Genomic DNA, 27202 nt, shown 5'->3' on the forward strand with positions numbered 1-27202 from the left:
AACATTTCACGTGTTTTATTGGTTTCACATCTTTTTGATCAACAAACTTTTATCTTGTGAAATAAAAAAATAACAGAATAATGATTCTGAATCACATAAGGCTTAAAGTATTGCAGAAATTTAATTAGTAGAGGAGATGAGTTATGAGCTGATGTACTATAATTGGACACTAGACCCTACTTAAGAGAGAACTGTGAGGGAACTTAATGGAAAAGATGCATTGGCAGAAGGTAAAAAAAACTAAAAGCATGTTTGAGAAAACAGTGTGATGTTAGCTGGAGCGGCAGACTGGGTTAAAAGAAGATCGGTTAAGTTTGGGGGATGAAGTTGTGATGGAATTGTGGGTCCAGATAGGCCACTCAAAACCATGGGACAAATGGCAGAAATACAGAGGTGATGCTTAAAGGTTATTATTACATGAAAAGAAGGATTCTTATTGTAAATTGTTACTACAATACATTGGAATCTAAATAATGTTCTCCTACAAAAGGGAAAGAGACAGAACTGATTGGGGACCAGCTTCTTGTGTTGGAAAAACACCTAAACACACACTAAACAGGTGTTGATGCCTGAGATGTCTGCGTGGTTTCGTATCTTTGTTTGTAACGTCTGTAGCAGAGTACCGTCACTGTAGAAATGAGGATGATGACTGTGAGGAGGATGAAGACTGCACCAACCCACGCTCCAATACTCAGCTCTGCAGGATCAATGAAAGGTACAGTTAGACAGAGGATTGTGGCTCATTGTTCATCACTTTAGAGTATGGTTTTTAACCACTAGTGTCTTCACAGAGGAAAACTTCCATGGGCAGGTTCCTGTGCTAACCCAACCAATAACCCTAACCCTAACCAATATGGAAGATAAAGAATGTGTAAATAAAAACAAATTAAACAAAGAAATAAAATGAGGTAAAATTGTTATCAGTTTTTGCTGAGTATCTATTGTTTTTTCTTTTTTCTTGTAAAATAACTGAACAAGTGTTTGTCCATGCCACATCCAAATCCATTCTGTAATCTCACTGAAAAACAGTGAAGGGGGTTAATTACATTCAGTTTTGAACAGTAGAGGGCGGCATAGATCTGCAAAAAGTGCCAACAAAGCATTGACAGTAGTTTCCATAAGGTGGTACATGGAGATGCATCATCATTAACCAACATCACTTTTGTTCTGAGATGCTGGTGCTAGTGCGACATCTTGTGGTAATGAATATCCTATTGTTAAACTGGTGCTTGGGTGAGACCAAGTAAAGAGTATTTGTTCACAAAGATTATTTTGGAGGATCATGAAACTCTGAAAAATGTCTGAGCATATGCGACCATTATTGCTGTAAAACTATCGACAAATATGAGTCTCAATCCGACTGTGTGTAATCAGATTTGTGAATATGTACATGGATCTGTTTTAAGAATGTGTGTGTGTGTGTGTGTGTGTGTGTGTAAACAGATTTGAAAATGTGTAAAAAAAAATCTTCAAATACGTATTTAACCTCCATGTTGAATTTGCAAATATGTACATACTGTTTCTTACAGACAGACTGGGATGTGTTTAAAGCTGCAGCCACACTGGAGGATTCTTCCATCAACATACAGGAGTACGCTGAATGTGTGACTGGGTACATTAGCACCTGCGTTGATAACATTGTGCCCACCATACAAGCCAGGAAGCTTCCAAACCAGAAGCCCTGGATGAACAGTCACGTCAGATGCTGCTTGCTTGGTGTCTTGCATTTAGATCAGGGAACGAGATGGTTTACAAAACAGCAAAGTACAGACTGAGAAAAAACATCAAAGATGCTAAAAAGCAGTACAAGGAGAAGCTGGACGGCTTCTACTCTACTGCTGATGCTGGGCTGATGTGGCATGGCCTGCAACACATCACAGAGTATAAGGGCACCACCACAGGGATTAACAACTCTACCATCAGTGAACAGCTCAACCAATTCTACGCCAACTTTAAGACCTCCAGCAGCAACTCACAGGTGAGGCACTCACACACCCAGACCACACAACCCAACCAACAGCTGATGTACGCAAAGCCCTGAGGAGAATCAACCCCCGCAAGGCAGCTTGCCCAGACAACATCCCTGGGCGGGCTGGACTTATTACTGGCGGTGTGGAAACAGCATATGGACGTGAGGTGGCAAGTCTGGTGACATGGTGTAAAGAGAACAATCTCACCCTCAACACGGACAAGACCAAGGAAATGATCGTGGACATGAGAAAGGAGGTGGAGAGAGTGAGCAGCTTCAAATTCCTGGGCGTCTACATCACTGATGACCTCACATGGACAACGAACACCACCCAGCTGGTCAAGAAAGCACAACAGCGGCTGTACTTCCTGAAGAGGCTGAGGAAATTCAACATGTCACCAAAGATCCTCAGCAACTTCTACAGCTGCATCATTGAGAGCATCTTGACCAGCTGCATCACCGTGTGGTATGGGAGCACCACTGCAATGGACCGCTAGCGCCTTCAGAGCGTGGTAAAGACCGCTGAGAGGATTACAAGGACATCACTACCCTCTCTGCAGGACATCTACCACCGCAGAGTCCACAGAAGAGCCTGCTCCATTGTAAAGGACTCCACCCACTCCCACCACGGACTGTTCACATCTCTGCCCTCTGGTAGAAGGTACAAAAGTGTGAAATGCAGGACGTCCAGACTGAGGAACAGCTTTTATCCAACTGACATCAGACTGTTAAACACTCACTGGCCCTGACACCACCCTGGACTACACCCAACACATAGATCCTTCACTCAGTTTCTGCTCGGGCGCCCTTGTTTTTTTACACAAGACTTTTGCTACCTTTCTACTGTGGCAGATCCGCAAATGCTTGCAGCGATCTGCAAATATGTGAGGAGATTTGTCTGTGTTTTCAGGAGCTGCAGCCTTAATACCACTAGGTGGCGGGAGCAGTTTGTTGTGGCTTTAGCAGCATCACACCAAAATCCATTCACAAATCTCTGAATTAAAATGTCCATTCTCAATGCACATTTGTCCGTCATAGTCCTGTTCGTAGCCTTTGTACTGTATTCACTCTCAGTCTGTCCGAGGAGGATCTCGGAGGATGTTCCATCCGGTGCAGCCTTGTTCATCGGGCTCAGCACAGCCTTGTTTTCTATGGGGCCATTATTGTAGTGAGGTTCAGCAAACAGAAACACTCCGGCTGCATTTTTCCAACCTAACTGCTGACTGTGGTCTGACAAGCAGTAAATTCATCAAGCTCAGTGGCCCATAAATATCACTATTTTCCTGGTTTTATCCAAAGCAGGCTGAAAAAGCCACAGACAAACATTTGGTCATCATCAAACTTAAAATCACAAGGCGCTACCCCCATCTAGTGGTTCGAAGGCTGGTTTAACCTTTTTATATACAGTCTATGGGTTTAACACTTAAAATTTAGATTTAAATGTAATATTTATAATATTTGTAATATTAGATTCCAGATCCTAAAATTAAATTCAGAAGTTTACCGGTATCTTTTTGTTTTGGTAAGGAGAGTGGTGGCTGCATTTTGATAAACTGTAACTTGTGTAAATTTTGCTGACTCAAACAAGTGTATAGTTAGCTATAATAGTCTAAACGAGAGAAAATGTATCATAATCTCAAAATTACTGTTTAATAAAATTTTGCTGATCTTGAAGAGTCCTCTGATTTGGAGAAAACATGACTGGAATACTGCATTAACACTTAATAACGTTTTTTTTATTCAGCCTGAGGTTGCTATCAAGTTTTTTGCAGTTTAAATTGATACTTTGGGGCAGAGAGCACACATGTTAAGCTGTACAGGTAGTAAACTGATTCAAGGCCCATGTTCATAACATGAGTTTTGTCCATGTTTAGCTGCAGAAAGTTCTGGACCAGAATTTGAGGTCATAGATGGGGTTGTCGAATATTGAGTTGACAGAATTTAAAAGAGAGGTACAATTGAGTGTCATCTGCATAACAATGGGCAGTCAGGTCATCTTTACAGAGGATGTCAGTGAGTTGCCAATGACTTCACTAAAAGTTGTGACTCGCAGATAGGGAAAAAAATCACTGACCCAGAGACCCATTCTAATAATATTAAAGGATCAACCATATCAAACACAGCACTTAAATCTGACAGCATTAAATATGACGATTTTTCAGCATTAGCGGAACTCAACACATCATTCATCGAAGAAGGGGTTGAATAATTGCATTCTTAAAATAAACAGGGACAGAACCAGACAATCGTAACTGTGGTGAGAATATAGGGACTATCAGGGGGGGACACCTTCTGATATGAAAGACTTTGTTTACAAAAAAAGTTAAGTTGTTTCTGTTCATTTCAATTTGGTCTGAAAACTACAGTTAATAGAGTTCTGGTATTCTGATCATCTGTATTAAGAAATATCATGGTGCACAGTCAATTTTAGAGCAGTGTTTAAAATAAGATGAGATGAAACTTTATTGAGCCACATACCGGGGGAATTCAGTTGTTACAGCAGCAGGCAGGTCAGTATAGGGTAGACGAGATAATACTTTTTTTGTTTTTTTAAAGGCAATAGAATAAAAATAAAAAATTTGATAAAAAATGCTGAGTATGTACATTATATACACCTTTCCATGTAATAGTTTGTATAGAAAACCTGCAGTGGCACAGGATGTTTGCATGCAAGTAGAAAAAATGTTTGTACATGTGGAGGTGAGGGGGCTGGGAGAGCACCACAGAGGATCAATCAGCACAGGTGAGAGCTGTTAGCTGATTGATCCTCACATTTAAAAGGCAGCGACTGAGCTGCCTCACAGGACACTCTCAGAGACTCAGAGACACAGACAATCACGGACAGACACGCACATGGAAGACACTCGGGAGAAACTCCTCAAAGACTGAGCTGAAAAGCTTGAAGCCAGCAGAAAGTGCTGCCATCCTAAATTGAGTTTGGTGAGGTTATGTTTGCACTGTGTTCCTGTTAATAAAGATGCTGAAAAGCAACAGTTGTGTCTCTGGCTGTTGTGGTGAGAGCCCCGTGGCATGGTCAACTGCCACACTGGCACCCAAAGTGGGTCTCCACGCATCCAGATACGCCTTCCTCGTGCAGCGCTGAAGGCGACGGCGAGCTGGTACCCCCAGATGTCGTGCACTGTGCGGCAGGGAGTGATAGCCCTACAGGTAGTTGTGAAGTGCTTCAGCTGATGTTACCAGTTGAGTGTAGGCCAGGATTAAGGTCTACTCGTGCCAGTAACAAGATAACAGCCAACTGGATAGATCCTAGACAGGAGTGTGATGATGATGATGGTGATCTTTAGATAATAAGCTGGACGAACTTTGGAGCAGGATGGTTTTCCAACGGGACATTAAGAACTGTAACATTATGGTTTTCACAGAGATTATTTCTTCAGGCTGTTCTCCGGACCTGGAGCACCTCATGATCAGATGCAAACCTTAATATCTCCAGAGGGAGTTTACATCTGTCGACATAACAGCTCTGTATATTTCGCCACATGCCAACACAAACCAGGCCCTGGACGAGCTGCATGTGGTGACAGGACAGAGACCTTACGGCCGGAGGCTGCATTTATTGTGGCCGTAGATTTCAACAATGCCAAGCTGAGGAAAGTCCTGCCAAGATACCATCAACACATCAGCTGTCCTACGTGTGGTGAGAACACACTCAACCTTGTTTACACTCCTTTCTGTGATGCATATAAGGCCTCCATCGCCCCCCTTTGGCAAATCAGATCAGGTCTCAGTTCTGCTGCTGCCTTCCTATAGACAGAAACTCAAACGTGACAGACTTGGACCATTCAGCGGTGGTCCAACCAATCAGACTCAGCTCTACGGGACTGCTTCAGCACTACGGTGTGTGTTTCAGGACAACAACATTATCACATACACGGACACAGTCATCTGCTAATGCATCGATGACATCGTACCGATGATTACTGTACGAACATTCCGGAACCAGAAGCCCTGGATTAATGGTGGCTTCCATGATGCCATCTCCCTAACCCTACACACTGCCCTCTCCCACCTGGCTGTGCGGATAGGCAGCACCACATCCTCCACCATGACTCTCAACACCAGCACCCCCCAGGGCTGGGTGCTCAGTCCTCTCCTGTACTCCCTGTTCAAGCAGGGAGGTTTCTCTGAGGCTGTGCCGGCCCTGCAACAGAGGGAGGCAAAGCCGACATGGAATCCGGGGCAGGGACAGGGAAAAGGGGGAAAGATCCCGACTGTGGGAGACTTGATAAGGAACACGGCACATCAGGGGTTATTGGGGGGAAGATCGGACAGTGTCCTTGGCACCCTGTGATCCAGTATCCGATTGCAGTGGGGTCGCCGTGCCCTGATAGGGAGCCAGTCTATCTCGGTGGAGGCAACCTTCCTTCCTCTCAGTGGCAGCTGGACCCTGTACACAATTTCACTCAGCCTCTCCAGGACCCTGCAGGGCCCCATCCATTTGCTGTCCAGCTTTGGGCCCCTGCCTTTCTTCCTCTGCGGGTTGTACACCCAGACCAACTCCTCGGCTTCGAAATGCCGTCCGCTGGTATGTACGTTATAGTTCCTCTTCTGCCTTGCACCTGCACTCTGCAGCTGGCCCCTGTCAAACTTGTGAGCAGACTCCAGGCGGTCCTGTAGTTTCCTGGCATATTCGGCCCCAGGAGGATCCACAGGGTTGTCAGGAGGCTTGCCCATCATCATCTCAGCTGGAGTCCGGATTTCCCTGCCTAGCATGAGTAGGGCGGGTGAGCAGGATGTGGAGTCTTGGGCAGCAGACCTGTATGCTATCAGCACAAGGGGAACATGGGTGTCCTCGTCTCTTTGGTGTTTAGCCGTCACTATGGCAAGCTGTTGGGCCAGTGTGCGGTTGAACCTCTCGACCAGGCCATCACTCTGCGGGTGGAGGGGTGTGGTGTGTGTCTTATGGGAGCCCAGCTTTTCGCACATGGTTGCAAACACACATGGTTGCAAACACACATGGTTGCAAACACACATGGTTGCAAACACACAGGACTCAAAGATCGGTGTCCCGATCTGGCCGAACATTCCTTCCACCAAAGCATCTACAATGGTCTCCGCTTCCTGGTCAGGCAGGCTGTAGCGGTTACCCCTATCCATGCGGGAGAATGGCCCTAGAACATCGACCCGACTCTCTCCATGGGACCCCCTGTTGGAAACAGGAGGCATGAGATCTGTCTGTGGGGCCTTTACGTGCGGTGCAGCTGTCGCAGCGGCGACAATAATCTTCCACATCTCGCCTGTGCTGGCCCCAGTAGAATCCCTGTCGGCGGCGCTGGAGAGCTCCATGTACCGCTGGGAGCCCTGGTACAACCACCTTCCACTGTGTCTGTCCTGTAGCTTTTTCTTTCCACCCCCTTTGTAGCACCCCATCACACAGGCGCAGGGTTTCAAACACTGACCATAGTCCCTTTGTGGCCCGAGAAAACACAGATACTTCCTCCCACTGGGGCTTGTGTCGTGCTGCCACCCACATGCATACTGGCCTGATATCGACATCCTCCTCCTGATTTTTCTTCCACTCCACCATATCCACAGCCATTAGTCCCCGATCGGCAGACGGCCTCCCAAGTCCCACAGCTGCACATATCACCTCAGTCTGTAAGCATTCACACTCCTGCTCCTCCCTTTTCTCGCCAGTAATGTTAGCCGTCACTGTAACAGGGCCGACGGGAGAGTGCATCTGCGTTGCCATGCTGCGTACCTGGTCTGTGTACCACTGTGAAATCATATGCCTGTAGTTCCTCGATCCAGCCTGCCAGCTGGCCTTCAGGCTACCTGAGGGACATTAACCACTGTAAAGCAGAGTGATCAGTGAAGTGGAGGCCCCCAAGGTAATATTTGAAGTGCCGGATGGCGCTGACCACAGTGAGCAGTTCACACCTGGTGACACAGTAGCGACGTTCAGCTTTGCAGAACGTCCTGTTGTAGTACGCCATCACTCTTTCTCCTCCAGGTGTCACCTGGGCCAACACAGCACCTGAGCCGACGTTGCTGGAAGCCGTGTCAACAACGAAGGAAAGGCAGGAAGAGGATCAGTGCCTCCAGCAGGGCTTTCTGGAGTGCAGTGAAGGCTGCCTGACACTTTTCTGTCTATGAGAAGGCCTCCCGTTTTTTTTGCAGAACAGAACAAGGGCGCAGCTATGCAGGAGAACCCTTTCACAAACTTCCTGTAGTAGGAGAACAGGCAGAGGAAGCTCTTTAGGTCCTGTACAGAACTGGTGTTGGGCCAGTTCTTAACTGCTTGTATTTTCTCTTCCATGGTGCCGACAACGCCCTCGCCAATCGTGTGACTAAGGAATGTCACTTCACATCTCATGAAGCAGCACTTCTGGGGGTGCAGTTTCTGTCCTGTTGCTGCCATCCTCTCCAACACACTCATCCTAATGGGCTGTGCCTCTTCAGTTTTGATGTTGTGCTCGATGAGATCTGTCCGTCCAACATCGTTCTCTGACAATGAAAATCAGTCCTTGAACTCCAGCAAGAGCTGTAGTAGCAGACTCTGTTCATTGGGGGTTAGTCCATCACAGTTGTTCTGCCAGACCCCCCTCACCACCAAAACTCTCTCTTCTCCCTCGGGCTGTGCGGCAGGGGCTGGTCGTAGGTGCAGGCCAGCGGTTGGTGGGGTGGAAGGTGACAGTGGAACAGCCCCTCAATGTCCCAGTTAGCTTTCCTGACGTATCTGGGGGTTTTCACAGACGGCGGAAGTGCTTCTCTGTGCGGCTCCACACGCGAGCTGTCGCCCACCATTCTTCTCTCTGACTGCCCCCGATTGAAGCCAGCCCCAGCGGCCATTCTCAGTCATTTCACTCGACACTCGTCGCATGTAACACTCATCTCTCCACACTCTACTTCCTCCTTCATCCCTGACCCGACAACAAACCCTGTCTCCCAGCCAATGAGAGCCTGCCATTTCACCAAACCCCACAGCCATTGGTCTAGAACTGTCACGTGCCCCACCCTGACCTGTTCGTTGACACTCAGGACATTTCAGTACTTCATTAACAAACATTGTAACTCAGCTGAACATAAGTCATAAACAACAACCACATAGCAGTCAACCAGAACATGAACTACCAGTCCGTTACACTATTATTAAGAAACTTGGTAACAACCCACGCATATTCATCAACCAGCAGATAAGGGGGCCAGATCGAAATAAATACATATTAGAAGCTAACAGACAACTAAACAACAGGACTTATTATCAACCAGTATCACATTCTTTACAACTAGAAACACAAACCTCAATCAGAAACACTCTACAATAAAAAATACATAGCGTGAAAAAAAGTAATTTGGACGGTCCAGATGACCGCTATCATCGTTATAACTACTATCTCCAGCTATGCAGTTGTGTAATGGGCAGAAAATACTCTCCTTCATACGCTATAATATATCTTGCACACTGGAAACAAACTAGTTTTTGCAGACTAACAATTAAAGGGGACATAGCATGCCCATTTTACCACAAGTTGATATGGTTCCTTGGGGTCTTAATGAAATGTCTGTAACATACTTTGGTCAAAATACCACAAGGATCATTTAAAACAGCACCCTTTTTACCCTGTATAAAACAGCCCTCCACAGAGTGACCTGTTTTGAGTGCCTGTTCCTTTAAATGCTAATGAGCCAGCTCCCCCCTCCCCCCTCTCCCCCCATGATTTTAAACGATATAAATTACATATTTTATATGATATAAATTATCAAATATGCATCCCATACTTTGTATTCCCCTTCTGTTGTCCTGGAGTTTAAATTTTCCCAATCACATAATTAAATGTCTCCCTCTGCCCATCCACTACAAGCACACAAGCAGACAGACAGAGAGAGAAAGAGAGGGGTGGGGGTGGGGGGGCTATGAAGACCATCATTTACCCCCGAACCCCGACATTCAACGGGTACAACAACAAGCGGAGAAAGCAGAATCGCGGGCTGACCTTATATATACAGTCTATGGGGCTGACCAGCGCGGAGAAATGCACGTCCCGTGTGAACAGCCAGGTGGCTGCGCGCTTGAGAACAGCGCTGCGCTGCCTCGCAGCGGCGCTTCCGCGTCCGGTGTACCCCGGCGTAACGAGTGGGGGGGCTCTGTGTGTTTGTCCCAGTGTTACAGTAGTGCTGAACACTGCGGAAGTCTTCCACACTGCTGGCTGTGTGGCGCTGACACAAATTCCAGCTCACGCATGGGAGAGCGAGCGGTCGCGCCCGAGCAACTGCTGCAGCCTCCCAGTCCCAACGATCCAGACAAATGCCACATGTGAGTGAATCGCGGGCTGACCAGCGGAGAAATGCTCGTCCCGTGTGAACAGCCCGGCTGCGCACTTGGGAACGGCGCTGCGCTGCCTCGCCGGCGTGACGGGGGGGGACGACGACGACGACGACGGTGGGGGGGCCAAGACCATGTAGGGAGACTTCCAGTGCCTTGTTACGACACAAAACCCAGGAAGCTCAATCGAGTCGCTCAAGCATGACGTTTCTGACTTAGAGGAACCATAACAAAACGCGCAAGTGTTTTTTCCCCAGAGTTTTTGGGTTGGTAGACATGCCAGATACCCACATTAACATGTAGAAGCACTAACAAAGTGGAATTTGCATGCTATGTCCCCTTTAAATCAATAATCTACTTCAGGTACCAGGACGACATCTTTGGCCTCTGGGAAAGGACGGAAGGGGAATTCCTCTCATTCATACACACTCTCAACTTCCAACCACCACCTCTAAATAAAACTGAAACATATACAACAACACAGAGTGGAATTTCGGGACACATGGGTCTTCTTCTCCAGCCGACGCCTGCAGCCCCTGCAGCCCCTGCTCGGGGTCCTTTGTCGGCGGAGAGGCCGCCTAGTGCAACCCCCGCAGCCCCTGCACCTGTTGCCTCGTCGGCGGACAGGCTTATGCCTGCAGCCCCTGCTCGGGGTCCTTTGTCGGCGGAGAGGCCGCCAAGTGCAACCCCTGCAGCCCCTGTTGCCAGGGTGCCCGTGCAGCGTCAGCCATCAGTTCCTGTTGCCAGGGTGCCTGTGTGGCGTCACCTGTCGGTTCCTGTTGCCAGGGCACCCGTGCGGCATCGCCCACCTGCCTGGCCTCTGTCGAGACGCTGCGCCCGACGACGTCCACCTGCTTGACCCCCGGAGAGCCTCACTATGCAGACTGGCTTCCTCTCCTGGCAGGTGGGGAAGGGGGTTAGTAGGCCAGGCTGAATGGCTCCCTGGCCTTAATTTGATGATGGGGTATGTGGAGGTAGCAGGGAGAGCACCTTCTCCTGGACCAGAGTATCAGTCAGCGCAGGTGAGAGCAGTTAGCTGATTGATCCTCTGGTTTAAAAGGCAGCAGTAGAGCTGCCTCACAAAGAGTCACGGAGAGGAACACAAGGACTGAGACAGCTGACATAGCTGGCACTTTAAAGGTTCAGTGTGTAGAATTAAGTGATATATGGTGTGGAAGTTTCATGTTGCAGCTGAATGCCCCTTACCTGTGGAAGCCTTCAGTTGTCAAAAAAACTCAAAAGGTGTTTATCCAATCTGGACTACTGTAATAAACATGTTGGCCTCTCCTGATGTAAATATAAAGTATTTAAAAATAAAGGGCCCATTCTAGGGTAAAGCAAACAACAATTTGTACAATTTAGATGAAACACACTTGTGAAAACACGACTAGGATCATTTTATATTAACTTTCTGCCAATAGATCCCTTTCACCTAAATCTTACACACTGGACCTTTTAAGTTTGAGTTTTTGTTTGTATTAATGAAATGATGCTGAAACCCGAATGGTTTGTCTCTGGCTGCTGTGGTGAAAGCACTGTGGCATGGCCAACTGTCACATAATTATTTTAATATTAATATTACATATTTTCTGATAGACATATTTTTTGTGAACATATGGATGGCCAAAGGCACAACAATAGTATAGTATAGTGTTTTGTGGTATAATTTGTGAGGTGTATTCGTTTAGTATCGTGTAGTATAGTGTGTGTAGTGTATACGGAGTGTGGGCACCTTGCAGGACACCTCTGTATCCCTCCGTACACAACTGTTGGCTCCAGGCTCCCTGATTGGTGGTTCTTGAGGAGATGTAAGCTGCTACCATGAAGCAGTAACTCTGTCCTGCATCCAGCTTCGATACCTCTGCCATACTCGAGTCAGATTTGATGTCTCTCTATCAGGAAAGAATGGAAAATATCACAATCACATCTTGTTAACATTCAGTTGCAAAGACCTTCAGCAGTTTTTAATAAACCTAAGTATAAAGTATGTATGGTTCAATACATATCAATTCATTTAAATTACATTCCTGAAAGTAATTTCAGCAGCAGTTGGTTAGCTAGGTTTATCATAAAGATTAGAAACAGGTACAAACAGTGGGCTCTGCCAAAAGACAACACCATCCACCTACCAGCACCACTGCACCTCATTGACCAACCAACAAAAGACAAAAGCGACAATTCGACCTTCATATATATATATATATATATGTGGTATCTGACCATAATCTCAAAACTGCAATACTGTACCTTGCCTGTGCTTCCAGACTTGTAGTAGCTGATCTTATACTTGAGGTCTTTTTTGAAAATATCTCTGATGGTGAGCTGCTTCCCATTCACATGGACACTGGTCAGAGTATCTGTGATGTTGACAGTTACTCTCCTCTCATCTACAGGCTCCACAGTGAATTGTACAGCACTGATTTTACCTGAGGAGAGGGAAAATCAGCAGTGATGATCAGACTACTTTCAGGCATATTCAGACTTTTTGAGAGTGTCTGGATCACTTTGTATGTGGTTGTGTGCTCACAAATGATCACAGTATTCTGTTTGTTGAAGCTACCTCCACACCAACTAGCTGCAGTAGTAACTTACCACTCACATACTGATGAAGTCTTCTCATGTTATTTACATATTGGAATTAAGGTCCGAACACTGACTGGTGTGAGGACCCATCGTTTTGTAAAGAATTATTTGGGCCCAAGCATGGTGATAGGTTCCCTTAAATAGATGCATTTCAAAGGGCATAAACATGCTCGATAGCACACAATGTTTTGCACATATGTACAGTTTGGTGAATATTCGAATATTTTATAGTTCTACCGTACGAGTGTGGCAAAATGGCTCAATTTCTCTCTCCAACAGTTTTAAAAACCATAGCCCCCCAGTTTTAACTTTTCCCTTTGGAAATGAATGAAGCATATTAAAGTGAGACATTAACAAAAAAAGCCTCTTGGAGCTATCCCCTAAACCAATAGGAAATACACCATTTTTAATCTATTGATTTTGAGGGTTAGGGTTAGAAGTTAGATAAAGTTTTGGTACTTTTCGACATTTCTGCAACTCATACACTCCTCATATCTTAGGGAATTCCTTTGACTAACTTCAGATTTTGTCACTTTAATCTTATGACATTGACAGCTAAATGACTATATTCAGTCTTAATCAGAGCGCATGGCACAGGCTGACTATGTCTCCTTCAAATTTTGGCCATGAAAAAACATGATGATGCTTCCTTGAGAATATAGCATAAAAATAATCATTTGTGTGTGTTGTATAAAGCTATGGAAATAAAGAGGGATCTTATCAATTTAAGCTCTAGTTTTGCCTGTTTAATATCATGTTTTTGTACCCTTTCCTAATTAAAGTAAGAGCGATGCTTCTTTTGCCATGTGTTTACGGAATGATGTGTGTAAATATCGGCCAGCGGTGGAAGAGTGAAAAAAGTTATTTCTGATATTGCTACTTCTCTGCAGCTCAGGTATATCTTGGTTTCTTTCTGCCCTTCAGCTCTCTCCATTTACAGCACATTACTATTTGGAGATGTGCAACACCTATGTATGATCCATTAACACAACAGAACAGTCTGCTCCTCAGTACAGAATCCAAAGATCATAGATACAGGTTCTGAATAGTGTTGCTCAGTGTTAACAACATTGGCATGGGTCATACAAAGGTGCAAGGGTCCTTTAATGCTGTTTGCAGCTTTAATTAAATATTGGAACTGGAACTTGTTTGGTACAATTGGAAACTACATTCTCATTTATGCAAATTGAAGCACATTTCCATATTTGCTTGTGTTGTGAAAATATTTGGCATATTCATTATTACTGGAATTTATTCTAACCATTTTATTCTAGTCTACATAATGTAAGTGTTCTCTACATTAAGATTTCCAGTATTCATAAATATCCAAAAGAATGAATAAAAGCCTCAGATGAAGAATCATCAATTCCGGGTTTTACAGAGATGAATACAGATTCTTGCATGTTGCACAGAGCTTGTTTTTTTCTCTCTGGGCCACAGAGAAGACGTGTACACTGCGAGTCAAACATTTCAGAATGTCTCTAGAATGTTGGCAGTTGTAACTGAAAATTACTTAATGCAATGTCTCAGTATTTTGTCATCAATTGACACATCTAGATGTCACACAAACTTTCATTTCAATTGTAAGCATTCTTCTCACAAGTGAAATGAGATGCAACTAATATGTGCCCATTGTCTGTAGAGAGAACCCTCTGACTGTCTTCATCTGTTACTTCTCTTTTTGCCATTGTCACTGATGGCAATATACAATACTACTATACCTACATTACTGTGTTGTCGCTGTGTGTAAATTTTGTGTGTGTGTGTGTGTGTGTGTGTGTGTGTGTGTGTGTGTGTGTGTGTACATGCAATACCTACTGTCCTTATAGGGGTTGAAGGGTGGGGAAAGAGTGTGAGGTAACTCTTCTGGGTCATAGTCCGTGGTGTCAGGTAGGGTTTGGATGTCAGCAGTGTAAGTCCTGCCCAACAGGAATACAATCATAAATATGTTTTACTGATATCTGATATGCACTAAGTATATACTGATATGCAGTCAGTATATACTTAGTGCATATATATATATATATATAACCTTTATACCCAAGGGATTGACAGAACATGACAAGGCATATAATGAGTTGGAATAATTTACGGTTTATGTTAACACAACATCTCTTATACACTACATCCAATTTCCAGACTTCAACTGGCTTTTATCTGTGCATGGATAGGGTGAGTGGATGGGTGGGTGTTATTCTAATTACCTTAATTCTGTAAACTACTATGCGTTACAGTGTTCACATGAAAAGTGCTTTCGAAATTAAGTCTGATTGGTTGATTGATTGATTGATTGATTGATTGATTGATTATAATCTGTTTGAAACAATAACCTAAATGATCAGTGATTTGAACATAGTAAAAAAATATGAGTATGTTATACTGTAATATCGTGTTTTATAATTCATAAACTCACAGTTGATTAGCTTTATCAAAATGTATGTAACTGTATATCCAGTTTCAGACATGACCTCTGGGTCCAGACTTTCTCTTTAGGTTTCCTTTCACACATAAACAATGCAGCGAGCGATTCTCCCCTCAGACGCATTCACAACCGCAACAAATCCTCTGGAGGATTCAGGTAGGCGGTGGTGCAGCAGGCAGAGGTAATGTATACATTTTTCCGTGGATTGGTAGTGTTAAAAATGTCATCAACCCCCACTTGCTCACAGTGAATCCTGAGGATCTCCTGTGTTCTCACATCGGCTCCTCTGCAGACTTTATATTTGGGGGTCAGCCAGAGAAAGACCACAGGAACTCCAGATGCTCTCACTCGGACATTTGCGTTCACACATACACTTCCGAGTTCAGTGCATGTCTGACAGCAGCGTAAGTTACAATAAATCAAAAGTCAGACAAAGAAGGGTAAGGTCACAGGACATAATTATAATGCTGATTAGAAAGAAACATAATGAAAAGTCCTCTACAAATAATTAGAAATATTATACAAGGCTCAACATGTTCCTGGTTCCTACCTGTCAAAGGGCCTGAGGTCATTGGAAAAATCACATTCCAAATCTGACACTGCGCTGCAGTCCTCACAGTCGTTCCAATGGAGGTCACCGTCCCTGATAGTCAAATGACAACATTGTATACTTGTTATTAAATCACTATTTGAAACATTTTTCTTACCATTAAATATTTTTCATGGCCACAAGTGATGAGCAGAAATTAAATTTGGTATTTTACATAACAAAAAAATAAAATAACCTGAAAACAAATTTGTTTTTAACATTTTGATTTATTTCATTTTTTTTACCCTTTGAAAAACATCTGATTCTGAGTGTGCATCTGATACTGTGTATGAAAAGTATCTGACACTGTGTATAGCCTTTGACAAATGTTGAATTAAGAACAGACACAGAGAGAGTCACCCTCGAAAGGAAATTCGCTCATACAGTTGATGTTACAGTTGATTATGTGTTACACTAAGTGATGCCAAACACCCACCATACAGGTTAAGCCCATGCAGAACAGATTTCTGGTTGCAAATATACGCCTTCACAAGACTGTATAATTTGTTGCATATACTATATCCAGCATAAAGAAATGTAAGTAAGTACATGTCCTTAATAGACATTGTCATTTGTTGCACATATATTTCAACATGAAAGAAATGTAATAATCTTTAAAAAATGCAGTGAGACGTCGCCCATATCTAACGGAGTCGCAAACAGAGCTTCCGAAATTTAGTAAGGTCTGAAACAGAGGCCTTCCAAGACTCCAAAGATTTATAATGATATCAAAGTTGGATTGACAATCACCACTTTATACACCATTAGAATCGACCCATGACGTAAATGTAGGGGGAGACAAAAGTCAACTTGGACAAGTATGACACCATTAGGTTTGGGATGAATCAGAAGTTTTGAGCCAGAAAGGAGGTGGAGAAACCCACCTCCTGATTGGTTGAATGGACAACAGCAGAGACTAGGATGGCAAATATAAGCAAAGGTTTACAGTTGGGTTCCGGAGCCAGCTCGGGTTTACATCTTGTGAAAGAATAAACTCTTCTGCATGGAACTCTGACCATCTCCAGTGAATTTGTTTGATCAACTTTAGAGACTCCAGCAATAGCAGAGTATACATGTTGGAAAAGAAGTCTAGACTTAGTATCTGGCCCAGTGTTAGACTTTTTATCTCCAACACTTATCTAAACCTGACCCAAAGCAGGTATGGTGGGGTGTCCCTCTTCACTTGATGTTGCTGGATGGTAGGGTGTATACCTGGATACTTTGGCTGACCATGCACTCTCCCTGGTGTTTCTCAATCAAAAAATTCACCTTAAAGCAAAGGTTAGCCACTGTTTCTACAGGGACACTTCTTGATGATGTCACTATTGCAAACTGGGAGGGACCTTCCTGCATGGGCCATGGTGTGACAATGCCTTTGCCTGTGCTTTTGTCTTTTAACAAGACAAAGAGAGGCCTGTTGTCGTGTGTCATTTGGGAAAAGGCTGCCCTCCTCCTGTCCCTGAACCCATATCAGCCCATCGTTCTAGAATTGCAGCTCCAGTAGTGTGAAATGCAAAGGCATCGAGCCCAAGATCGATGAGTGGTCGCTTTATATTCTCTCAAGGTGCCAGCGGTGCCAATGTAAAAGAAAATTTCACAAAACCTCTCAAATGCGCCGCTCAGTTTGACAAACATCCCATAAGGTTTGAACATGATTTTCTGTTGTCTCCCCGTTGCCCAATTAATCTATTAGAAAGAGATTTGATGATGGTGTTAGGCCTCAATTTAGTATCCTCCCCTAATGGAGTGACGGTTACGCACAATTCTTCTTCACAATGTCACAGACCACACATGAGCAGCTGTTTGTATATCAGTGGCAACTTCCTATAAATGCCTCCACTGATCTGCTCTCCAAGTCACACTCTCTTATCACTCCTTTTTCAGATGTTATGCACACTGATTCATTGCACTGCACTTCACATGTGACAGACACAGCAGATCACATTGTTGATTCTCTGAAAGTGTCCAATATTTTTTGGTCTGGTTCCAGAAGTGCAGCTTCCGTCTCACTCACTGACCAACAGATGGCACTGTTTCGAGTCTCGAATTCCAGCCCTCACATCTCGCTCTCCAAGTCCCATGATGACCAGTGGCAAGGCTTAGGCCCATTTGTCAGATCATGCCAGGCTGCCGTTGATTGGCAACCCACAACCACGCCTGACGTAATGTATTCACCCAGTCTGAGTGCATTTGATCTAAACATGTCTCCAACCTTCTGTTCTCCAGCCACACGCTCATTTGTTGTGACTGAAAATCACCTTCATTCTTATGCAATGTTGTCCAGCCCCTCTGATGTTTCTGCTTTACTTTCAGATCTGCCTGAAACACTGTGGGCAAAGGACAAATATAATGTGGGCAAAATCACTCCAAAACCTGATTATAGGCCATGTAAACAACAATATCCACTCAGACAGAAAGCAGTGGAGGGGATAGGTCCTGTTTTGGAATCCTTTTTGGATTTGAACCTACTGAGTGGCGGTTTGTGCAGGATCTGAAGGCTGTGAATGATGCTGTAATTGCTCTATCGCATATTGTTCCCGACCCATACACGCTGCTTTCCCAAATTCCGCCTAATGCAGCGTGGTTTTCGGTTGTAGACTTATCCAATGCTTTTTTGTTAGTGTTCCTGTCCACAGGGACAGCCAGTACTGGTTAGCTTTTAATTTTGAAAACAAGGCCTACACGTTCACACGCCTATGTCAAGGCTACTGTGAATCTCCATCATTATACAATCAGGCTCTCAGGAACAGTCTTGAATCCCTCATCCTCACTCCGGGTTCAGTTCTCTTGCAGTATGTTGATGATCTACTAGTTGCCAGTCCCACACAGGAGCAATGTGAAACAAATACGATCACTTTGCTGAGACATCCGGCTCGTGAGGGCCATAAAGTCAGCCTCAGCAAACTACAGTTTGTACAACAAACTGTCACATTTCTGGGTCATGTCGTCACCAAAGATGGCAAATCCCTGTCTGATAAGAGAGTAGAAGCTATTGTTAACATGCCTAAACCCTTGACGAAGAAACAACTCATGGCATTCATCGTAGAACGTTCATTCCTGACTTTGCTCTTCTTGAAGCCCCTTTAGGTGCTCTGTACCATGGCAAATCACTCACTCCTCACAAACGTGTGGTTTGGACTCCAGAGGCAGACGAGGCATTTGTCACACTGAAGAAGACGCTGCAGCAATCTCCCACTCTTGCTCTCCCTAACCCTGACAAACCTTTTGTTCAGGCTGTGGATGAGAGAGACCGCTGCATGACTTCCGTCTTCCTTCAGTGTCATGGTGACAAATATCACCCTGTCGCCTACTTCTCCGCCGAACTTGATCCGGTGGCAGCTGGCCTTCCACGTTGTTTGCGTGCAGTGGCCGCCTGTGAAAAAAGCCGTCCTTGCCTCATGAGACATAGTAGGTTACTCTGACTTGACACTCCTTGTTCCTCATGCTGTGTCTCTCATTCTTACAGAACAGAAGACCTCACATCTTTCTGCTGCTCGCTGGTTGAGGTATCACACTGTTCTTCTTGACATGCCCAACATCACAGTGAAACGCTGTTCAACTTTGAACCCAGCCACGCTTCTTCCGCTTCCGGATGATGGGGAAGAACACAACTGTGTGGCTGAACTTCAAGTCCAGTGTTCCCCATGACCTGACCTCTCTGACGAACCTCTTTCTAACTCTGACTTGATTCTGTATGTCGATGGGTCCACCTCACGTGACCCTGTCTCTGGTACTAACTATGTTGGTTTTTCTGTTTGTTCAGATAACGAAGTTCTCCTCTCGAGTTCTCTTTCTCATCACCTCTCAGCACAGGCAGCAGAGTTCATCACACTCACGGAAGCATGCAAATTGGCTACTGGTAAAACACTCACAGTCTACACTGACTCCAGATATGCGTTCGGTGTAACTCATGATTTTGGCACCCTTTGGCAACACAGAAACTTCCTCACATCTTCTGGTAAAAAGATAGCACACCACGGTCTCATCACAAATCTTCTGTCTGCCATTTTGCATTGTTAAGAGACATTATTCCACGATGGGGAATTCCTAGCAGAATTTCCAGTGACAACGGCAGACATTTCGTAAACGAAGCTGTCAAACAACTCGGTTCTCATCTAACTATGGATGTGCAAACACACTGTGCATATCATCCAGCCAGTGGTGGAGCTGTGGAACGAGAGAATGGCACACTCAAAACTAAACTTGCAAAGTGCTGTAAAGGCACAAGTCCTGCCTCTGGTGCTGATGTACATGAGGATGAGAAAACGAACCCCACATTGGTGTGGATCCTCCGTCTTCTCCGCTTCCATCCACAGACTTGTGTGATCATGATATGTTGTCCTATTGCTCTAACCTGACTTCTTCTCTTTCAGACATCAGGAAACAGGTGGCAAGGGCCCTACCAGGTACTGCTCACAACCCACACAGCAGTGAAAGTTGCTGAAAGAGCCACCTGGATCCACGCCAGCCACTGCAAATGAGTACCAGCTCCATCTGACCAGCTGACGCCTTCAACTCAAAGCACACACACTGATACTTCCACAGGTTGAGAAGCACCGAGAGTGTTGTATGATTAACCACACGAGCGTTCTGCCACAACACAGAAGAAATCTGCCTGACAACTGAGACCATTGACAGGCCACGGCCATGGCATCCATTTCGACATCCAGGGTTGTGTGGCCTGAGAGGCTCGCTATACGTGTTACTCATGATCTCCTCTATTATTGTTTTGCACATTATCCTGTCTAGATGCACTCCTATAAAAGTCTCTGATGATCTAACGAACTGTCTTTTCCTACGGTGTCCTCTCAGAACCATCCAACACATGCAAATTTGACTAGACACAAGAGAAGTGATTCAGGTCCCCTTGATCCGTAACTTATTCCTCATCCCTCCCTACCTGGACACTGACAGCACAGATGGTTCTGATGACGATACTCAATTTTAGGTTTTTTAATGTTATTTTCTCCCCCCAGCTTGCTTATGTGTTTCTCAGTGATTTCACTAGACAAAAACAGCAGCGACTACCTATTGCACCTCCCTGCCATGCATCGATGTTCTAGAACCTCTCCATGGTGGATGTGACCCTGTATGTACGCAAAGTACCAGGGTTGAAGACTCGTCGATATTCTTCTATGATTATGATGTTGATTATGATGTTTCTTGATTATTTTTCGTTAGTGATCATATTTTTATTGATGATCAAAGGGGGAAGTGTAGTGGAAAATTCAACTGACCAGTGTCTAAGGTAGTGGAAATCCCCCTGACCAGGTGTCTCACTGCTGTGATACTGTCTACCTGACAGGATGGAACCCTTATTTGGTGGTGTCTCACTGCTATGACCTTGATCAACAGGGTGCATGCCCTTATTTGGTGATGTTTTCTTCCAACTGCTACAGCGGACGGACAGACACAGATGATCTCATGTCTTTCATGTCTTTTTTCATATTATGTTTTATGAAACGCCTCTTTGTATAAGTTCTGGCTTTTGTGAACTTGCGGCCAGTTCCATTTTGAGCACCCGTGCTTGTTGTGTAACCTCTGCAGAGCTTACTATTATAAAGACTCAAAGGCAACTCCAGTCTGAGAATTTCATTATATCAAATCTCAAGATGAATTTCCATCACACAGTGGTCACCAACCTTTTCGAGCCCAAGATCACTTTTTAATTCCAAACGTAAGCTGAGATCTACCACCCTGATATCTTCCAAGAAACCCACTTAGGAGGGTCATATTTATAAATTTTTGCAATTTCTGTAAAGGCTGAATGTACGAGCATAAATATACACAAAGAAAGGCAGTTGTTTAACTTTATCTATTCAATGCACAATATTCACATTAATATCATGAATATGGCCATAAATATGACTATTTCCTTGTATGAAAGAAGTCCCTTGTACTCAAATTAATACCAGTACTATACAGTATGAAGATGTGCATCTTCTGCTCCTGTAAATATTTCACAATAAAATCTCCTTTTTAAACAAAAGAATGGATTCCCTCAACAGAAACGCTGGAGTTTTTTTATTTTGAAACGCATACAGAAAGTGGTTTTAACATTTTAAAATGCACGTTTGTGACATCATTTCAACAGATAAACATTAAACTCATGTGAAAGATCATCTTCTCTGTTTATTCTCCTGTGAACCAACCAAAATGTTTATCTGTCTATGACACAATTGTATTTACAACACTTTCCGAACCCGTTTCAAAGTAAAAGCACTCCAGCGTTTCACTTTCTGAATCCATACATTTGTTCTAACGGGGCTTTGATTGTTATCAACAGATCGGAAGATGTGTGTCTTCATACCGTAGAGTCCTGGTGTTTAGTTTCGTACATGAATCGACTTGTTTTGAAGGCAATGCAGTAGATAAACCCGCAGCTCCGCCGCCAGCAGCGGACACTCTGCCGTGTGAACAACCGACACACAGCTGAACTGCGGCGCGACACAGACAGCGAGTTCAGAGAGTTCGGAGATCGACAGTGAAGACTGCGAGATCGACCGTTAGATCGCGATCGACGGGTTGGCGACCACTGCTCTAAAGCAACAGGGCACAGTTAGACACATAGCTGCCAGTGGCGTCAAGCAAGTTAACCAGTGCTTGAATTGTTAAATCTAAAAATAGACATTGATTTATAAGTGGAAGCCCTATCTCTTTCTAATCCCGAAACAGCATTGTGTCTCAAGAATCTGATGTTGCCCATTATGGGTGTGACCATGTCAAATTGAGAATCAAACCTGGGATCTCTGATTGGGGACTGGCTACAGAATGGGTGATTGTCAAGCTGCACTGTTTTGAAATCAGGTGTCTTGCGTGAGATGTGTAGTTTTAGTGTTTTGTTGTTTACACTATTATGTGGTTGGCATTCTTATCTGCTACTTTACCGAGCTGAGCACTTACCAGAGAAACAGTAGAGGGGTGTTCTGATGTAGTAAAAGTTTTGTTAATAAACGTTCACAGAGTTGTGCAACAAGAGAGAAAAGTGCCTGTCTTGTTCATCCCAGCGACTCCTACGCCTGTATAACTATTGACATGTGCAGGGCGGAAATGACTGACATCTTAAAAGATTACCACAACAGTCTTTTTCTTCCTCTATGTTGAGAGACAGCAGCATGTAAACAAGCAAATAACACTGATTTCTCAATAAGTCCTCCAGAAAATTCATTTTCAAGATGTGCAATCTGAGATATCACCTTCAGTTTTGAAATAAGCTGGGAAATTTCAGCAATCTATATGAGGTCTCCACACACCCTGTGACTCACTGCCATCGAAGCTCCCTGCCATGCATCAATAGAATGTAAGAATGTTATGTTTATCTTTATTTATCTGCAATATCATTAATGTGCTTTTATCAATGTGCTGTTTGAGTTACTTATTAGTCTTCATTTTATTCAAATATTTAATTTAGTTTAGGTGACTGGTGTTTGTTCATTATTAATTTTGCACTATGATTGTTTGTACTGCAGAAATCATGGCTTGGAAAAATAAACCTCGAACTGGAATTCCCATTGTCATACTCCCTTTTTAAATTGAGGTCTTAGGAGGTCAGCCATAACATGAACCTAAACTTAATAAAGTTTTATTAGTAACCTCTGAGTGAAGAAACTATTTCTCCAGAACGAGGCCACTCTGAACCAAGTGCAATCAATGTTAAATAATGTAAACCTAGGCCTTTTAAACCTGTAAATATACCATGGGGTGACATGTCTTAAAGAGATATCCATGTCTACTGCCCGAGTGGATCAGTCCCTGTACGGCGAATTGCATTTTAAGATCAAAAGTTACATTGGGATGTCAAATCTTGTTAAAGCCCTATGGGACAAATTGTGATTTGTGAATATGGGCTACACAAATAAAATTTGATTGATTTGATTGATTGACACTGTAACCGAACAATGAAGAACAGAAAAGAGTTTGCCACCCTCTCTGTCTAAAAGCTAAATGTTCATGAGCTACACACTATGGATAACTTATCATTGGTAAATCCAAAAAAGAACACTGCGCAGTATTCAATCTGTATTTTTAAACAGTTATTATTAAATAATTATAATATAAATTTTCCAGCTTTTCTGTGTGTGTTCTTGCAATGGTAATGCAATTTTAAAGAAGTAGAGAGAACCAAGTAGTTGTCTCAGAAAATGAAAAAAAAAAAAGTATGTTGGCATTTCTTTTTTCTGGTCATTTTATGTCTTAAAACATTCATGGTCAGGGTGCTGAAGTAGGACAGCAAGAAAACAGATCATTAATTGTTTTTCCAATGTCCATAAACATTGAAAATCAAGAGTAAAAAAGTGGTAAACATTTTCTGATACAGAGCTAAAACATTTCATTTTAAAATGCTGTTTTATAATGATATTTAATGACCACGGACTGCCATTGCCATTTCTTTAGCAGACAGCCAAAGTTGGTCCATGCTCGGCTGTTTTTATTTGACATCAGACATCAAATTTTGCAAACACAAACTCAACAGAACTACATTTAACAGTTTAAATACTTCAATATCCATGAGCCATCAGAGCTGTGTATCTTTCAATAAAGATAGACTTCATGGTTCATATTCAGTTTTCTCAAATGTATGAAGAAGTTCTTAAGTAAACCATTACCCTTTACCTTTACCCCCCAGCATTTGACAGGTCTGGAATGTCAAAAATATGGTCTTTGTGTGTGTGTGTGTGTGTGTGTGTGTGTGTGTGTGTGTGTGTGTGTGTGTGTGTGTGTGTGTGTGTGTGTGTGTGTGTGTGTGTGTGTGTATGTTTGTACTTACTCAGAGAACCGGACATTGTACTGGTATGTGTGGTTAGATTTTTTAACAGTCCATTTCAGGATGGTTTTAAAGTCCAGAGACAACCAGTGAACGTTCTCGACTTTAGGCCCAAAGTGCTGCTCTGTGAATGAAATATTGTATATAAATTTCAACTCTTCCGCGATGTGACAATATTTCTTCCTGGTTTACTTTTTTCATTGAGTGAATGTAATGTCAACAAACTTGGTACATCAGTTGGAGAATAACTTTGACACCCACTTCCCACCCTCTTCTTCCTCATAAACACCAAATGTAAAGCTGAGCTGCCAAAAGAGTGAGGCTCTTACAATAAAGTAACAGTCTTGAATTTGCCTGCCATCTGTGAAACACTCAAGTCAAATTGTCCATATAAAATGTTGAAATGATGCATTGGCAACTACCCAAGGTGATTGGTCTAAAATGTGTTGCATTCAACTTCATTAAGATCCCCACTTTAAAAACTTTACAAATGTATAGCCTATAATTTGAGCATTATTCACATTTCCAACACAAATCTACATTTAACATGGTAGTTTGAGCTACAGTTTTCATTAAAATAGCAACAATGTATACATATAACACCAAACATGAAAATGAAAGACATTTGGCATCTTCTATGATCAATAGTCCATTCTCTATGAATGGGGCTCTGCTGTGGGATTAGTCATGAGGTCTGATGACATTCCATTCACTTCTACTTGTATTTTAGGTGAAGGCAGATGTCTCACATGTAAGTGTTTCATAATCTGGATAAATGAAAGCAAACCTCACAGTATAGTTGTGTATCACCTGACACAGGCCTACCTCTGCCTGAAAAGATATAACATAATCAGAAAATCAACATGATCTATCTATCTTATCTATCTTTCCATCCCTCTATCTATCTGTCATGTAGTTTTACCTGCAGTTATGACGATCCAAGCAGAAAGACAAACTCCCAGGAAAAGGACAGCTTTCAGAGATGCCATGTTAGTACAGCCCAAATCTGTTCTCCTTCAGTCCTTATCGTGTTCAAACAATCTCACCCCAGAACAAGCAGCTGTAGATCAGATATTCCACCAGTATGTAGCCGCTCAAAATTACATGTGGTTTGCGTTAAGAGTGTGGGAGCAATAAATGGGGGGAACAGGGGGAATGTTTAGGGATCCGCCTTGTTCTGCCTGCTGATCCTCCCACATGCTTGTCTGATGATGGGGTATTGAACAACAACTTGTTTAGTTTCAACTCATCATGGCTAAGAGTATGAATGTCAATGTGCTGACTCACCACACCCCTTTAAAAGTTGGACAGTGTCACTCTGTGACAGGACCAATGCTTAAACCTACAGAAGCATGAGTAATCAGTTCTCAATAGTTAAACACACCCTGACAAGAACCAAGTGGTTGAATCCTCCTTGGTGGGAGGGAGATTCTCAGAAGTATGCTGCAGCTCTTTTCAACCTGGTTTCCAGCCGCAGCATGCAACTTTTGTCAGAGGCTGTCAGTGTTGCCCCACATAAAGAAAATAGTAATCTCTTTTGCAAGCTCATTACCATATCTACAAAGATATTAACTGGTCCCAACTTTTCAAGTTAAATAAATATAACATTCAACTCCTTCAAAATGTTTTGTTTTAAGTGAACACATTCTCCCTTCCCTCTGCTCTCCATCTATTATCCCATGGGGCAGCAGAGCATGGAACAAAGCCAAGGAATGTGGGACTGAAGTAAATGAAATACCACAGCTAAAGCACTGTGTATTTTGGATTCTTATGGGAATAGGTGATGCCTGTTTTTTCAAGTATTCGGGTCAAGAGAGAGCTGCAGTAAACATGTGGGATCTATTTAGACAAAAATAATGCCATTGAGCAAGCAACTGTGTGGGAACATTGCAGCAATGTGTATCATCTGGGAGAAGCCCCATGTAGCTGTTAAAGATTGACTGTTTGTTAGGATTTTGTTACCACACACAGACATAGTCACTCAAAGAAACACATATATTAAGCACAGGTGGTATAAGACAGTATGTTTATATCACTCACACTCTGCCCTAAATGTATACAACCTGTTTGTATATGCAGTATACGTCAACATTCTAGAAGATACAAGGCTGATCACGCTACAACATTAAACACACTGTACACTGCCAAGCCAAAATGTCAAAAACATATCGGGGAAATTCATTGTCAACATTTTATTAGTGCAACTTCTGATCATAAAGCGAGAGTCATGAAATATGATATTATCAGATATATGTATATATTAAGGCATGCCATTAGGAAATTATTATGAAGATGGAATAAATCTTGAATATATTGAATGAGAGTTTGGATATATGGAATGAAAGTCTGAATATATGAGTGAAAGTTTGAATATATCGAATTAAATTTTAAAGAGATTGAATGAAAGTTTGAAATTTTCGACATGCCATAATACAGCATATAAATGTTGTACCTGGGCTCTGCTGGCCACATTTGTTCTAGTTGTTCTTTCAGCCCTTGGTAGTTCTCAATCTTCTCATGCTCCTTTTCCTAATGTAACTGTCTGCTGGGATGGCCACATCTTTCACTACGGCCCTCTTCTGTTCTTT

At 43.2% G+C, this 27202-nt stretch overlaps 1 protein-coding gene across 1 annotated transcript; it reads right to left on the minus strand.

Annotated features, from left to right (window-relative positions):
- LOC117777788 (tissue factor-like) lies at positions 1 to 25797 on the minus strand. The gene is made up of 7 exons (XM_034612751.1): positions 25537 to 25797; positions 24618 to 24738; positions 15812 to 15904; positions 14658 to 14758; positions 12504 to 12682; positions 11989 to 12148; positions 1 to 697 (listed from the first exon to the last, which is right to left on the minus strand). Exons 1-7 carry the CDS (start codon positions 25601 to 25603, stop codon positions 552 to 554), a joined length of 867 nt encoding a protein of 288 aa, XP_034468642.1. The 5' UTR covers positions 25604 to 25797; the 3' UTR covers positions 1 to 551.
- Between the last annotated feature and the right edge of the window lie 1405 nt (positions 25798 to 27202).

The sequence above is a fragment of the Hippoglossus hippoglossus genome, chromosome 17, assembly GCF_009819705.1.
Source record: "Hippoglossus hippoglossus isolate fHipHip1 chromosome 17, fHipHip1.pri, whole genome shotgun sequence".
Lineage (NCBI taxonomy): Eukaryota > Metazoa > Chordata > Actinopteri > Pleuronectiformes > Pleuronectidae > Hippoglossus > Hippoglossus hippoglossus.

Bases quoted from the DNA above. Each gene is read 5' to 3' on its own strand.
- LOC117777788 (XM_034612751.1), bottom strand. From the start codon at position 25,603: ATGGCATCTCTGAAAGCTGTCCTTTTCCTGGGAGTTTGTCTTTCTGCT. The intron at 24,739-25,536 runs GTAAAACTACAT...TTTCATTCACAG, and splicing joins TTGGATCGTCATAACTGCAG to AGCAGCACTTTGGGCCTAAA. The intron at 12,683-14,657 runs GTAGGTATTGCA...CCCTCTCCTCAG, and splicing joins CTTCAACCCCTATAAGGACA to GTAAAATCAGTGCTGTACAA.